The 17,951-nt window shown below is 31.8% G+C and overlaps 1 protein-coding gene across 2 annotated transcripts in view; it reads right to left on the minus strand.

The window, feature by feature from the left end:
* LOC112689281 overlaps positions 1–17,951 on the minus strand; it is a 156,046-nt gene that overhangs the window by 25,153 nt on the left and 112,942 nt on the right. For both annotated transcript variants that reach the window (XM_025562912.1, XM_025562911.1), the window contains 2 exons: positions 13,321–13,553; positions 2,863–3,049 (listed from right to left, as the gene is read on the minus strand). In XM_025562912.1, the coding sequence (XP_025418697.1) occupies positions 2,863–3,049; positions 13,321–13,553 (420 nt within the window). The remainder of the gene's footprint in view (positions 1–2,862; positions 3,050–13,320; positions 13,554–17,951) is intronic.

The following is a 17,951-nucleotide window of genomic DNA, read 5'->3' on the forward strand; positions in this document are numbered from 1 at the left end:
AGTTACATTTATTTTTGGCAATTTTTTCCGAATGTTTAAAATCCTTTTTCTAAATGTTGCTTAAAAAACCTGACCTACTAAATATGTCTTCTTTAAATAGTACAAATTAAAATGAAAAATTTGTAAATTAAATATTGTGCACGTTGTTACATAAAAAGAAACTGATTGAACGGCGAACAACCGACTTGGAGTAGTGTTCTTTCCGAACGTTAAAATATAAGCAAACACGAAGTCTATTACATTGCGGCATTACATTACACTTAAATGCTTCAGTGTGCACTCGCCTTAATGTGCGGCCGTCGGTTTTTCGTCCTGCGAGTCCTGATGTTAATCATTTATTGCAACAAGAGTTTTCCGTGAGAAACGGACACTACAAAGTCACCCGCGGTATGCGACATGCTAATGCGGGTGCGATCACAAAAACCTAATGAGCAAAAAACAAAAAAAATACCTATACTGCAGCGCAACACGTATAGGTAGGTATTTTATGGTATGATGCAAATGCGATCACCTATTATACACCGATTACCATCGGAATAATGATATATATTATATATTATTATACTAGTACTGAGTAAAAATTTAAAAAGATACCGTATTCATAATGTTACGAACTAACTAATAATATACTATCTATATTGAAAATGGTATTTTTGAATATATTATTTTGCGTTATTAGAAGCAACTGACCGCATATGATTTGTTTTTAAATATTTAATCTGTTGGTACTGAAATAAATATAAATGCCATATCAAAATGTCCGTAAATTAAAAGAGTAACGGATGGTTGAGCAATACGCGTAATAGGTAACGGTAAACAGTATCGGTACTTTTTTTTCTTGTGCTTTAATTTTGTATCGTAAGACCACGTCTAAACGATTTGGTGGATTGAAATTAATACTGATTATACCCACCCTCTCTTTTCAAATAACAGTTAAATTTTCATTGTAGCTTTGAGGGAGACCGGGTTAAGTTCGCTACAATCGCATATTATAATATTAAACACGGATGTAAAAAGAAAAAAAAAGTTTTCACGTACGTTTTTTTTTTCACCCCAACCAAAGGGCGAGGTTAACTTTAATTTTTTTTTTCTGCTGGTTACTGGATTTATGTACAAAATAAATGATTTTTATCATAATACACCAACGCGTTAGGAAACACGCACACCCATTATCGGGATTATGAACAGCGATGGCCTACATTCACAAGACAGAACAATTAAAAATAGTGTAAATTCTCAATATTTAATAATATGCTAACAGTTTACGTTGAAATTCGAACGAAAATTGTAGGCATTATATTATAACAAACTTCAGTATCTATTCGAAATTCGAAATAATTAATGGATAATGGAATTATAACTACCTCACAGTTTTAAAATTCTTATCAGAAATGAAATAGAATAATAGCAATAAAAATAAAAAAATCTCGCAAGCATATATACTACCTGCAGGATTTATTCATCGTATAGCCATAGTTAAAACCGTCTGAATACTATATAAAACCGGGTTGCCTAATATTTATCTGAATTATGTTTTTTACTATGGAAGACATAATTTACATCTAACGATGATATGGCCCTGATCAGAGCTGAAGATCTATAGGATGACATTAATTCTACTATCACGTGAGATTTATTTTATATTATTTAGTACGAGGATACTTCCGGTTTTTTTTCGGGGGATTTTTGTAATATTGCTACATTATTTTGTTTTTCCCTTTTTCCCTCTATTTTGCCCGGTACCTATAACAATTGGATAAAGGATTCCGTTTTATACTGCACGTATAGGCAATGAGTTTTATGACCGACGGAATTGATGGAGGAAGAAGGTTTTTCTTATAGATACAAAATCCTCTAGAGAAAATTAAGTACTCTTAAAACTGTTTTTGTTGCGTATGATTATTGTGATGTATATTTATCAAGATAATTTTACTATAGATAGTCTCAAGTGTAATTTTAAGGTCTTAGAAAATAATATTACAATTTTTGCAAAATAAAACAGCTACTTTATCTTACGTCAGTTAAAGAAAATCTATTATGAGCTTAAAATGATCCAAACAATTTAAAAATACTTAGGTTAATTAATATTTTCTGTTGGATTTCTCTTTGTACCAGTTTTTTTGAAGTGTTATATACTATTCTAGAAAAGTAATTGGCATTATTAAAATTAATTATTTTAAAGTATAATTATATCTTATTTTCAGTATTATAGAAAAATGTTGAAAATCTTTTAACTTAAAAAGTGACCACATAAATAATACAAATATAATAATAAATATAACAGGACACAAAGTTACTGTGAAAGTAAAATATTTTCTTTTCTTTTCTGCATCCAAAATACGTTATAAAGTATAATATAATACCATAAAAATGAACTTGCATATAATCCATAAAAATAAAGTTCAATAGATTATTTATCGTTGTGTATAAGAATATGTAAGACTCGCTTTTATGGTTTTATTTTCACCGATTTCAGTCAACACTTTTAATAAAGCTTTTGTTGTTTTTGTTGTTGTTCGGAAAGTATTCACAAAAGACTATTTCGTATTATGTATTTCTCGATATATCAACAATCCGTCGTATTTTAAATAATTAAATATTACGTGCAACTGATTGGTTTGAAAATACGATTTGACGAGTGTTACAATAGGATCGACAGGTTTTGTGTATCATACGTGCGTAGGTTAGTGTGTGTGTATGGGTACTCGTGTACAACAAAACGTGCAGTGTTATAGTGACATTGTTAAACATGTTTCTCGTATTGTGATATCGCAACGACAAATCAAAATGATTTGCACTAAAAGCGCTGTAAACCGCTTGTAAATATAATACACTAAATTAATTTTAATGGTATGTAATTACTTGGATTTGAATTGTGCGTGATGCCTGTCTGAAGATTTTGCCTTTTCGCAGCCAAGTGTCGGACAGTCAACGTGTATGTCAATATCATCACGCCCAGAGGAATGTAAAAACTCACTATAGATCCAATCAGTTTGTACAAAGGATCTGGTATTTGACAAGAGCCGTTTACCAGCACTGAGTTAAAGTCCTGTAATGAAAATACAATTTGATCAGAAGAGAGCAACTAGACTACCATGTGTACCAGTGGTCGGCAACCTAAGTATTAGCTTGTAATCTACAGCATGCATTCATTATTATTATTATTAGATTAAGATTTTATTATTATTTTCTTTTTCTTTTTTTTTATGAAGTATAAAGAAAAAAACAATGTTTTTCATATTAGTTTTGCTCTTTAGACATCATGATTTCGAAAATTTTTAAAAAATGTCTTTCTTTCTTTAGAAAATATTAACGAAGATACATACGTACCACTGATTTTAAATAATTTATTATACCACATTGTGGTAAAATGTTACACACAGCAATATACGAGTATTTATAAAATATGTATTTCTTTTTTTTTAATTTTTTTCATACTTTAATTTTTTAACTTCTAAACGTACGGAAATATTTTATAACAAAGCAATTTATTTCATCAAAGGTTTGAGTTGTTTTTTTTTTCAAATCATAATACATGTTATGATCATTTTAACCCAATATCAAACAATATTTCTTAATTTCACGTATAACAAACTAAACAATAATTGGCAACAAAATCGTAAAAGATATATTTTGATTGAAATTTATAATTCTTAGAATTTTTTTCCTTATGTAATATAAATTATAATAACTACTTTTTTTTAAGATATAAAATTAGTTGAAAAAAAATCGGGTGAAACTCTAACATTGAGAGAGAATTCATGATCGGGCAAGATACAGGGAAGGCTGAAATGAAATTGCTGTATTGGACTTTTAAACTTGAAACCAATGTATACTATTATATATTATTCTCGAATAAACGATTCCGAATGAAAGTGGTCGGAATAAATGTGTCGGATGGATAGGTTCATATTTTAAAGATGGTTGATATTATGTTAGAATCAAATAGTAAGTTAACTATAATAAAAGGAAAGGATTTAGGTAGGTAAATAAACGACTTTAAAATGTTATGATGTCCTATAAATACCATAAATATCATTCTAACATTATAAAAATTATAAAATATTTTTAAACTGCTAATATAAGTACTCAATAAATATTTTGAGTCGTTATTTACTGAGTAAAAACCAAATAAGTAATATCAAATAATTGAAATTCGTTGAAATACCCGATTTCGTCAAAATTGTATTTTCTAACGCTAATAAAACTTGTTTGTGACTTCAGTATTAACTTGTTTTTTTTTTTTTTTTTGGTACAGCAAAACGTCATATCAGACATCTTGAATCCAATTTTAAAACCTTAAGTAGAAACATTGATTATTCTGTGAATTATAAGCTACAAAAAAATGTAACGAATTTTCATGATTTTTGTCATTTTGTCAAAATTCAAACACTCATACAATTTTTTTTTATATCATATTAAGCACATTTTCATTTTTCAATTACTTTTATAATTCATATAAAAAACTTTATGTAGCATTTTCCCGACTTTTCATCAAAATAGTCTTATCGATATTTTACAAATATAAGCTTAGTAAGCATGATATTTTCAAATATTTAAAAATATTTAATAATCACTGAAAAAAAATCTAAATGCCTTACTTAAAAAATGATATCATTTATTATATATGGTCATATAAGTGTTCAGTAAAAATGTCATGTCCCTATAGTTATTGTTAATATTATTTTTTTTTTTTGAAAATAAAAATTTTTATGAATAAATTTTGAGTTTTTCAAAAACCGGTATGTGGTAAATTAAACCGTCTTTACAATATTTTTTTTTCGTTTTTCGCAGTTTTTAAGAAAACTGTCGAGAAGTTCAAAAAATTATCACCCCTAATTACCAATTATAGACCTAATCCTATATTATAATACCATATTTGTGATGATCTAAGAAATAATACTAGTCGAAATAGAGTACATGAATAAAAAAATAAAAATAAAAATGCATATTTTATTTCACTCAGAATCTAAAAATATGTTATTTAAAGGATAATCAAGATCAGGTAGAAGTTTTTCAAATACATTAGTTTTCATTTTTACCTACAAATATATGCATATTATTTTGTGAACTTTATAACAGTGATACATTGATTCTTTATTAAAGTATTTACGTATGTTTATACTCTTATTCAAATTTGTCATGATCACATAAATTATTTGTTAAAAAAAAAAAACATTTAAAAAATAATATTGTTTCGTTTGTCTCCATTTTTCAAGAAAAAAATGAACTTGGCCGTCTCATAAATATTGATAATTTATAAACGAGAAAAATATAGTAGTACAAATGTTTCAAAATAGAACTTATAGCTGTCACAATATTCATCATAATTATAAATGAAGACGATCAAGCGAAATGTACTGGACCCCGAACATAAAACTTATCTAGGTATGATAATTAATTAGTTAAAATAATTATACTCCAATACAATTAAATATGGATTATTTGAAATTTCTATTGTACATTGCTGGACCTTACAATTTCTAAGTTTTCGTCAGGGTCATCTCCAGGGGAGGAGGTCGTGATGACGGATAGTTAACAATTCATATATTTAACTCGATACCTATGTTAAAAGTTAATGAAAAAAAATAAATATTAACTTAAATCTGTTTAAAAAAGTTAATTTACATTTTTTATATAGTATGTAGATCACATAAAAAGCGACTGCGTTCTTTAAAAATATCTGATTTCCTTAATTATAATACATAATTTTATTGAATTTTTTATCTTACTATACAGCAGTAACATGAAAAATACTATAACATTGTATGTTATAGTAGTAGCCTTGCATATAATAGAAACATTTCTTACCAGGCTCCACCATAAATAATTGAGTTGGTACTAGTTATCAATTTTTTAGTTTAATACGTTATCGTACTACTTAATTTAAATTAATCATAACATATCAATGCTAAGATACTCGTATGATATTAAACGAAACAAGTTAATAATTGTACATAAACATGTATATAATAAATAATATAATAGAAGAATATTATCTTACAGGTTTAAGCGTTTTCCTAATTTTTTTCGTATCAAGACAGATTTGTAATCATTACAAAAAACAAACAGTTATTTTATAATGCACATAAATATTATACTTGAATAAATGTGAATAATAAACGGAATAAAATTCCTACTCCGAGAATAAAATGTCATCAAAAATCGCTTGTCGGTAGACTTTTTGTCAAAAAAACTAAAAGTGAAAATTGATGTTTTTATAAATAAAAAATTAAAAAAATCACGAATTACCATTTCCAAGGAACATTAACGCATTATGTCTGATAATAAAATGTAATATCTCATACGTTAACAGCAAAACGGATTATAATAAAATGCAGAAAATACGCTGACTACGTACGAGTATAAAGGTACTACAAACGTCAAACACACCAGTACGAGGCCCTCTTATAACCAGTGGAAAAAAAAAAAAATAATAATAATAATAATAATAATAATAACACCATAATATACGAATTCCTTAATATGACAAGCTTAATGTGTCATATATCATAGTAGAACGAAAAAGGAAAAGAAAAAAAGTAGCTCCCCGTATAAGTGTTAACGTGATATGGTCTCTCTAACTACATGGATTAATAAAATAATGATAGAAAACCGCATAAGTTACAATATTATATCATAATATAATATATATATATATATATATGTGTGTGTGTGTGTGTGTGTGTGTGTTACGCGACGGAGTTGTAAATATGTAAAATATACGAGACGAATTGAAACGTTGAAACGTTGATATATCTCGAAAAAATGTAGATATTACAAGAAAACGTTCTATCATTTTCCTCGATTCGCTGACAACTTTTAAATAATTCATATTTTCCGAAGTGCGCGCGGCGAAGGCAACGAGCCGAGAGAATTGTTTATTTATAATGTTGTCGGATTCCAATACGAATATCGCACGGAGCTTAGGGTTCAAGTGATCGCGCGGCAGAGACAATAATTAATCACGCGATTGCAGTGATTGCGCGCACGTTGCAAATCATAGTTTGTATTTTAAATAATACACATACATCCGAATCACAATGGCACCGTTGCCGGGGCCGAGAAATTGATCGAAAACGTCTATTTCCCACCGTAAACAACTATTGTGCACCGCGTGTGATACACGGATCCCACCAGACGCTTTCTCGAAAACGGCAATCGTACGGTGTAATATTACCATTCGTGTAGCGCAGTGACCGTCGATGGGAATCGATTGAACCACTGCGCCGTCCGCACGGTAAAACAATGATGTCATCGGTAGTGCTGTACCGGTAAAGCGGGTTCCGTCGGTACGGACCGATCGTTGAAATCATCGAAAACCGTACTAGCAGTAGACGACGTTCGCAGCGCCTCCGCGTTCGGTTCGGTTTCCGTGAAAATCCAATAAAGCTCCTCTGCCCCGAAGGCAGTTAAAAACGAATTTCCGCGCTATTGTGTGCGGTTCGCAGTGGTTGTGTCCGAGCAAACACAAACAGTGCATAACACGAACAATAGGTCTGTCGCGCTCAAAATTCAGTATCTTACATTAGTGCGCCGTTGTCGTACGTGAGACACTATAATAATTGTCTCCGGGAAAGAAAAAATATATTTATATAATTACTGCGGACCCCTATAAATGTGAACCATAACTGGATTACCGGAGTACAAAATAAATCCCACTCGATCACCAAAAGCAAACCGTATACGATGGTATAACGAGAGTGATGCACTCGTGCAATATATTTCTTAACGGTATTTAGCGATATACTTAGTACGACGGGAAAGGGAACGATAGCGTAACAATAATAATAATAATAATAATTATGTAGTACAGTAGTTTGATCACGTATAATTTGTCGCATTACACGTGCGCGGCGTACACGACCAATGGACCGTAATAGCGTTTCCAGATGAACGCGAACACTGTTATCCGATAAGGGTTGCGTTGCGCCGTAATAAAGACGGAATGTTATGAGAAAAAAAAAAACCGAAAACGGTAAACGTTTTACTCCTCCGAAACGACGACCATTTATTACGGCAAACTTTTATCGGAGTTATGAAGTACTGAGTTATATGAGTTATGAAGCGATTCACTGTTGGGACATTTGAATGGGCGCGGTCCTAGAGTAAAGACGGATATTTTTCACCGGAAATAAAATAGCGCCGGATATGTTTTACTCCTCACGGCGGTGTAACGCTTGGGCCAACGATCTCTGTACGAGCGCCAATATCCTTTTTTTTTTTTTTGATTTCGTCGTCCGATTTGAAACGTTTTGTTTTTTCCCTCCCCCTTGCGTACGACTGCTGCGCTCGTGATCATTACAGTATTGTAGGTGATTTGCAAAACATTAGCCACGCGGAAGTTGGAACGGGTCGCCAAGTCAGCCTTTCGTTTTCGGGACCCGAAACCGATTTCCCGGAACAAAAGCTGGCGCAACGTTTGAATACTGATATTCGCGGAACATCGACGAGGGTCCGAGAGGATGATTGCGGCACCGGATCCGTGGGTGATTGTTGGTCTACTGTTGCTAAGGAGAAACTAAGGGAGGGGGGGGGGATCGTCGCGGTCCGTGGGCAGTAAAGTTTGCAAATATTTACGAGATTTCGGCGGAGGCCGGAAAACCGCGGGCTCGTCGATCGAAGAAATAATAATAACAACAACGATACGGCGGTCACGTAACATGATCGTACACGCAAACACAATATCGCACAACTCGTATTATATCATAATAATTACTATCGATATTATTATCATTAATATCGGTCACGTTAGCGAAACGAACCGAATGCGGCGAGAACGCAGCGCGCGTTAAACATAATGCATAGCAATAATTATTGTTGTAAAACGGTCGGCGGGACCCGCACCGATAGGTACGGCCACGGCTGTAATGATGTGACGGCAATAGGAAATCATAATTACGTCGAAAACATCGCGCCCGTTATAAATTTCGATCGGACAATAAACGCCGTAATAAAATACTAGTGCACCCACTGGAGTCGTGCGATTGCGAACGTTCGGTGTCATAAATAATTCGGTGAAACGTCACACGAACCCCACCAGACGATACGAATTAATGCGAACGGGTGCACCAGAAACGTTCGCGCGCCCGTCGTCCGTCCTATTACTGTGACGTAATGTTGCTAAAATGCGTATATTATATACAATGAATACCGTAGTCGCCGCCGCGGTACGTCGAACGCTTTATGTTACAATAATATTAACATTGCTGTAACACTATTATTCATTGTTATCACGGTCAACCCTATATTTAACATACCGTTCTGTTTGGCAGAATCATTTTGTGCGGCAAATTGTTTTGCGGGACCATGGACAAAAAAGGAACAGACCGTTTCTATTTAAACGGATTTAATTTCGTAAAATTGTCGTACGTTAAACGTTTCGTTATTAACATTTTTCTATTCCTTTATAGAGTACACACTTGAAAAAAAAACTTAGGTGAACATCCAAAGGAGTCTTGTACGGGCACAGATCACATAATCATATGATAACGTTTTTGTTTTGACGTTATTAATATTATCTATTGTTGCGCAATATTATTATTATCTTATATAAGATATCTTATATCTTATATATATATATATATATATAAATGACGTGTCCGACGTTTTGTTCGCTAAACACTCCGAAACTGCTTAACCGATTTTGATGAAATTTGGTACTGAGATTGGATCTTGGAGAAGGACTTTGGCTACCTTTTGTCGCAAATAAAGGAAAGGGATGTATTAGTAAACTTGATAAAGCCCGAACGGGCAGTTGTTGTTTTGTTGTTTCTAGAACAATCGAAAAACGAGAAGGAAGCCTACAGTCATACACCACAGTGTGCACCTAGAATTTTCGTGTCAACTTTACTGAAAATAATTTCCATGAGCGACTCTTTCTCCCTCTACAACGAAAATCAGTGGTATATTTATGGTGGGGTGGATGCTGGGGGTTTTCATCTCCTCCCAAAAAAATATTTTAAAACGTCAAATTTTAAACATATCAGTAATATAATAATTTTAGTTTGTTTATTCAATAAAATATAATGAAAAAAAATATACATATATATAAAAAAAAATATAAATATCGCTAATAATTAAATTGTAATCAGATTACAATACAATTTGTAATCAGAATAATAATAATAACAATCAACCGCGCGGCACTCACACACACACGGTATATAAATAATTTGATGTGGGGAAATTATCGGTCGATAAGAATATCAACACCTTAGTCCATGACTGTCACGTCTTGTCAGTTGTTAGTATGCACTATGCATCTATGCACAACATAAAGTAATATAAAATACGATTAATACGATCATACGTTTAATTTAGTTATTAAGTATTATTATTATTATTATTTAGTATTTAAACAATAAGTTGATAAAAAACATTTTACACTAATTTATAAAATTATTACACTACTAGGTATGACACCTCCCTCCCCAGAAATAATTTTCTAAATACGCCACTGACGACAATCAATGATTTTTTTTTTTTTTTGATATCTGCATAATAGATGAATTTGTAAGAAATGTTCTGTATGTTGAGGTACCGATGTATTGTACTTCGAACACAACAGGAAGAGAATAGAAGTGCCGAATTCAAGAAAATAGATGGCGGTGAAGCTATATTATTGACACTTTTATTATTACCTCGATAACAATAAGGTTTATTATGTATTGAATAAACTGTACTACCAAAAAAGTTTAAAAATGAATAAGTATTATTTGCTTGCTTCTCATTTTATGATTACTATTTTACTTTAATGCTGATAAAAATCCACAATCTCAGTTACAAAGATGTAAACGCAAACGTGTTAATAAGGACTTCAATAAGCCAATTAAATAGCTGTAAAAATCACAGCTCAAAGAATCAGGATAAGAGAGAATCGTGCACAAATATTTCAAAAACAGCACGATGAATTTATATATATATATATATATATATGTTAAGAACAAGGTTAGCACATGACCAGCACATAACCGAGCAGCATATCTTGAAAACGGTTAACGTGCGAATTTCACAGAAGCAAATGTTTCTCCGAAACCCACTCGAGCCACCATAACATGACAGTGATTAAATGTTTCACGTTGGGTAAAACACATGATGCTTTCGACCAATTTGCTCAAACATTTTTATGTGCCGATGTTCCGTATACATTTACTTGGTCAGTCACTGCGAATATTCTTGGATCAATCGCTTAAACTGAAAAGTTTAAAGTGGAAATCGTCCTATTATCACGTATTCCATTGATACCGTCAGAATTTTCAATACAATTCAAAAGGCTTCAATCTCCAATTCGTTTGGTTCTGCGATGACTATGAATAAGTTTCATGACTAGACAATATCCATTTGCGTTTTATAAATAATCTAGAACCGACGGGGCGTTGTATCCCAAATATATTTTCAAAAATTGAAGTGTAACCCTACGTATAATGGATGGTTCAACGTTGTGAGAATCGGGTGTTCGCAAAGGACCGTTTGCAAACGTTTTTAGTTTACCACGAATTGACAGTATAATTTATCGAGTGGACGTTATTATTTTTCGTAGAGACGGCACACGAAGAAATCAAAAACTCGTAGGACCCAGTTAAGCGTGTACAGTCCTCGTTGGCGAAATGACGTGAAGATTCAATGGAATCTTTGTATTGACAATAGTGAGTCTTCGGGCGGAAAAAGTGTCAAGCCCTAATATCTTACCAAATGCTTCAAGCTATGTCGTCAGGTATTCGATACGTATACGTGATATTTTGGATGAGCCCTAATTAAATATTTAGTTGTATTTAAAAATCTAAACGTGACTTGATAAAAAATAAATTATTTTGACTTTTTTTTCGAACAAGTTTTAAATATTACATGCACCGTTTTTATTAAACTTTTTGATCTAGGGATGATCACTTTATAGAGCGCAAACTTTCGATAAGATTATTTTTACTTTTACCAGGGTTGGAGGTTATAAAACAAGTATTTTTTAAACTTTTCATGGTAAGTTTATTTTCTTTATAATACAGAAGTCCATTTAACTTTATCAACATTTTGATACAGTGAACAAGATACGTAGATATTTTTTTTTAATGTATTTATGTATTTTCTGGCTTTCTCTTTATCTCAATAGTTTTAAAATATTTTCATGCTAACGTTAATGTAAAAATAAAATTATAAAAAACGTTCCACAAATATTCTGCGCGCAAACATGCAGAGATTGATGGTATTAACACATTTAATTAAAATTAAAATCAAGCGATCAAAATATATTTTATGTAGGTAATAGAAAACATAATCATTATTCTGATGACCATTTTAATATGCATTACTTAAACCAAAAACAAAATGGTATACGTTTAGGAAACCTGTAGGGTTTAAAGTAAGTGAAATATTTCATTAGAAGTTTTACGATTTACAAACAGTGAGTCTCTGTCTCGACTTTCAGTTCAACGTCGATGAACGTACAATTCCATAAGTTCGCTGCGATGGAAAATAATATTTTGAGTAAATTGACTAACATTGGTCAGAGTTGGGAAGGAAATATATTTCGCGACGACACGATTACAATCGTACAGTTTTGTCCTTATTTCAAACTTCACCTCCAACTGAGTCTTTAACACCACAATCTTACAATATGTGTTTATACACACGCATATCCGGTATGGGATGACGTGCATGCCGTTTAAATTTTAAACACTATGTTAACCGATTTTCGTAACCCGCCGAGCGGAATATCTTTAAAAAGTAAGTTTGTAAATTAAACCACCTCGAAGATAGACAACGTAGCATCGCACGCACACACGTATGATATATGTCGTCTTAAGGCGTAATTAAACGACGAACAGTGTTTATATAGCTGTGCTTTAGAGTTGTGCGTATAGTTATAACAGTGTTACTATTATTATTATTATTATTATTATTATTATCATGCTGTGCGGAAAGAAGAATAAAAGAAACGGGACGGATATTAGTAGAAAGTTTAATGGGGAGTGGTTTGCAGGAGAAGGATAAAACAAATTTACGATGCATGTATAATAATAATAAACACATAACCCGACCCGTTGCAGTTCACGTGCATCAGACCGGCTGTAATGCGACTGTAAACCATGTAAACGTAGCGGAGGTTTCAAGACAATTTAATTGAACTTAATTTACCGGGAGAGGTGAACGAATTTATAATTTTACCACTACTGGCCGTGGAATCGATTCGGATTTCTCGTACTCGGCCGTGTATGTCGCGGTCTCGTCGATGACCGTCGTACGGCCGAGCACGTCATTGATGCTACACGGCATCGTCACTCGCTCAGATATTTAATGTTATGTTACGGTCTCCAAACGACTTACTTTTGAATACATGAGGCTCAGCGGTAGACTCATCGCGATCGACAGCAGCCACACGAACACGATTTTCAGTATCACTCTCCGTCGCGTCTTGTTCCGGCCGAATTTCATCGGATACCTCAGGCTCAAGTACCGGTCCACGCTAATAGTGCACAGATGCATTATGCTAGCCGTGCAAAACAACACGTCCAGGCATATCCACGCTAAACAGTACACGGGGGCGAACGGGAACTCTCCTGGAAAATAGGGGAAAAAGTAAAAAAAAAATGTAACGCATGATGTGTATATTTTCGTTCACATTCTGTTAATGATATCAAGCGAACGATCGTATTTTGTTCGTTAAGATTACGTGGTGGTCTGGGGGTTATAATCACGGCGATCCGTTCGTATGCGTAAACGATGTTTTGGAACGAGAACGATCTGATCAACACAAGGTGAGAAAAAAAAATTACGCGAAAAGGAGGCACATATGGTTTTCGCGTTGGCGATTCGTATCATCCTCGAAAAGGAATATATTTAATAAATAATTATAATAATATTACGGTTATTTCGTAAGTTCACTCAACGACGTACGCTTAATTATGTTTATATATTTATATATGACGTATGTTTCGCGTGCTCTTTATAGTTTCGGTGAAAAACTAATCATTATACGATCAAAGAAATATATCGCAGTGATACCGCACGTCATATTACGTTACACGCACGTACCGCGATATGCGTATACGCATGATTAACATAGAGCGTTTGGAATAATTTGAATTTATTAATTTTAACTTTTATAATTACTCAAACCGTGTAAATAACACGGCACACTGTTACGACTTGGCACTTTACTACAGCCGAGGAACGGACACGATCATTCTGCGTTTGAAGCTTATTCGATTTGCATACGAGCGCGAATCGTAATCATTATTCGTGGTGTCATCAGGTACCTTTTAACGCACAAGCTTTACAAGGCGATTTTAACGATCTACGGACCCTTATGTTATTACAGATGGAAAACGTGCATATTGATAACGACCCTCTGAATTTTTCGCGCAATATATTTTTGCTATGCATCAATCAAAAACCTAACGAATATTTATGATTTCAGTAAAGTTGTCACAAAAAACGGTAGAAGCTATTGTTAATATATGTATGCATGCAATATTATTCTTACCACCGTTGTTTTTAAGCAAAAACGAATGTTCGCAAATCGTCTATAGTTCATATTTCGAGTTATTAAGCATAAACCGGGTAATACTATTGTTTTGATATAATATTTCATATACATTTTCATTTAAATTATTTGTGGCAAGGTAAAAAACAGTTAAATTGTATCGATACCAGTATAGTGCTTTTGTCAAGTGTATGTGTTTTTTATCAGTATACAAATATTAACTTTTATCATAATCACAGTCAGACATCGGTGCAAAATCAGAATTTTGTTTGATTTTTAAAATATTACGCACACGCATATACATTAAATGATATATTAGTTATTCATCATTGTTTGGTCTGTGAATATGGTTGTTACATTATTTAAATTAATGTAGTTTATGTTTTGCAATAAATAATTTTTGAAATTTTAAAAGTTAAACGCATTCTCAAATTAAATGCTCAATAATTATACCACTTGCAATATTTGACTTTTTAAATTGTTAGCAACATTTGGAGTGGGTAGAACTTTTGTTTAGAGTATGCAAAAGGAAATAATTTTTCCTTACACTAATCATATTATAATAATTGTTAACCTAATATTTTAGTTACGTTTTTCATACTCAATTACCAATGATCAGAAATAAAATATTTTTAATTAATCAAAACAATTTGCAAAGTGATTTTTTACTCATTAGGTTTATTTTGATAATAACTATTAAATTTTCTACAAATTTTAAGAATGGAAGAATGGTAAACTGGAAGCTATTGTACATTCTACGATGGTTAAGAAAACGCACAAAATACAGATTATTATGTAATCCAATGTACCAATCGGATTTAGAATTTATGAAGGTGTATGATCTATCGGATGTTTGTATTTGTTAAGCAGTGTAGAAAAGAAGGACTACACGACTGTTTATAAGTGGTAAATAAATTTTTTGCTCGTGCGCGTTATCGTTACTTACTAAAACAAATTTTATTTTTTTAGGTTATGTAACCGCTGTGCTGGAATTCTAGGACGTATTATATCTGGGTAGTAATAAAAACTGCTACTGCTTTACGACTACCAATAACATTTTAATTATACCCCGTGGATAATATTATAATCTAATAATTATGATTGTATTTATTTTTCAGCATGACCTCTACAAATTATGAACCATATCGCCTGGTGGAATAATAACGATACCATCGCCGTCGTAATATATAAATCATAAAACGTACCGAGCATACACGTCGAATAATTATATTTTTATTTGCAAGTATAAAAACGAAAATCTGACGTTATTCACGGAGGCCCTTGCGCAGGTGATTTATCTTCTACGTGTGTCGTAAAGGTTGTTATGTGCCGTTTTATATTATAAATTGTTAACACTAGACGTTTATCACATTATACTCAAAAGTGTTATGTATGTATAAATAATTATTTTACATTTTTAGACAGCATGCGTACGTGCTAAATTATATTAATTACGGTTTGATTTTGATACAATTGTTAAAAATCCAACACACTGTGTTCAGCCAAAAACGAAGGTTTAAATGTGACCACACAAATATTGTGTTTGTTTGGTGGCCATAAACTTAAAACACTATTCCAAAACCGTTAGGTAATTTAATTTTTAACCGTGATTTCAGTTTCAAAGACGGTTGTAAGTTATTATTGATTGTTTCAATAATACACTATTTTTATTTTGCGACCCAGCGCTTATCATGATAACTGTCTTGATAACTACGAGAAAAATAACGAGTGATCGTTTTCCACGATTTATACACGTGTTGAATGAAATATTTTGCGATTTGTTTTTTCGCTACATTAAAAAGTATAAAATAAAAACAATATATTGTAATTGATTCCACTGTTGAACATAGAATCAAATTGTTTATATTCATAAAATGTTTTGTTTATTTGTTGTATGATTTATTATCCCAACGGTACTTTGTATGAAAGGTCTTGTGTAAACTTAATAGTTACATAATGAACACGTCATGTTTGACGGGAGGAGGGGGAAGAAAATTAATTAAATTTAAACAAATTTTTTTAGTGGCGAACGTGTTTCATGGTTTTAACTTTTGATTGTCTCCGGTTCATTTGTTGCTATACAATTTAAATTAATAAATATTTATGAAAAAAAAAAATTAAATATTTAATCATTTTGACGATAAATGTATATTAATCGACATCGATTACGAATAAAACTTATTGTTAATTTTACAAAAAGGTACTTACAGTATTTTAATCCTCTCGCTGCGAAGCGCTTAATATATGCGATATAAATACATTCGTACGCGATTTTTATATACAATTCCGTATGATGAAAATGAAAATAAGCTTTTGATTTCCAGCCCGTTAATAAGTAATAAGTATTACTATTATTAATGTTATTTTAAATATCTGGATATTATCATTATATTATTATTTTAGTTATTCTATAACGATAGTTTTTGATATTAACCTTCGACGAATATTACTAAGGAGCTAAAATTCAAACGCAGTTTTCCGCATCGCATACACGAAAACGATTGTGTATTATACATAACATAATATAGTTATAATTTTTTTTCATCTGTCTTTAAGTGTAGTAAAACGTGTCTATTGAGTAATAATAAAAAAATATCCTCTGAAAAAAAATAACGAGTGCGTGGTTAAGTTGTAAACAAATTTTCAGCGAAGAATAACTTACACACACACATTTAAATATATATTTTTAAGTAAATTAAAAGTGTAGATCGCCACGTTCACTTCAATCGTATGACGACTATAGGCGCACATTGTATGTGAATTAAGGAGGTGCTGGAATAATTTAAAATACACAGGTCCATGGGGGGATTTGCCCCCCACACCCCCCTAATACTATAATTAACTGCGTTGCCATAATTTTTAATTTTTATTGATGAATATTTAAAAGTAATTATATTATAAGTTATAATAATATGTTATTATTAATTATATATTAAACAAGAATTAACTTCCTGTTTGATGATACAAATTTTTCCAATATAATTTTCCCATCTATTTTATTGGTAAGATCTCTCTCAATGCTAAACGCAGATAGCTTAATAGATCTTTCTTGGCCTATACCAGTGCGTAACCAATTTTTAAATCTACGCATAGTTGAAAAGGAGCGTTCACACGTTGAAGAAGAAATTGGAATTTTCACTACCACTTGAACTAGTTTATAAACATTTGGAAACGAACTTTTATTACATTGATTTTTCAAGTTTTCAAATTTAAAGTTGGCTAGTAGACTATTCTTTAAGACCAGCATTTCTGCAGATAAACTAACTGTCGATATATTCAAAATAACCTGATATATCAAAAATAAGAACTAGTATATAAAATGTAAATAGTAATGAATCATATTGTTTGTATGATTGGTAATAATATTTGTCATTCCTCATACAATTCTGCATAGTCCACTGGTTAAATATTATCAAAAACCAAGAAATAATCAAAGTTATAAATAGAACATAACTTCGTAGCCAACCATAAA

Source organism: Sipha flava, unplaced genomic scaffold, assembly GCF_003268045.1.
Source record: "Sipha flava isolate LNK unplaced genomic scaffold, YSA_version1 43_pilon_pilon, whole genome shotgun sequence".
NCBI classification, from domain to species: domain Eukaryota; kingdom Metazoa; phylum Arthropoda; class Insecta; order Hemiptera; family Aphididae; genus Sipha; species Sipha flava.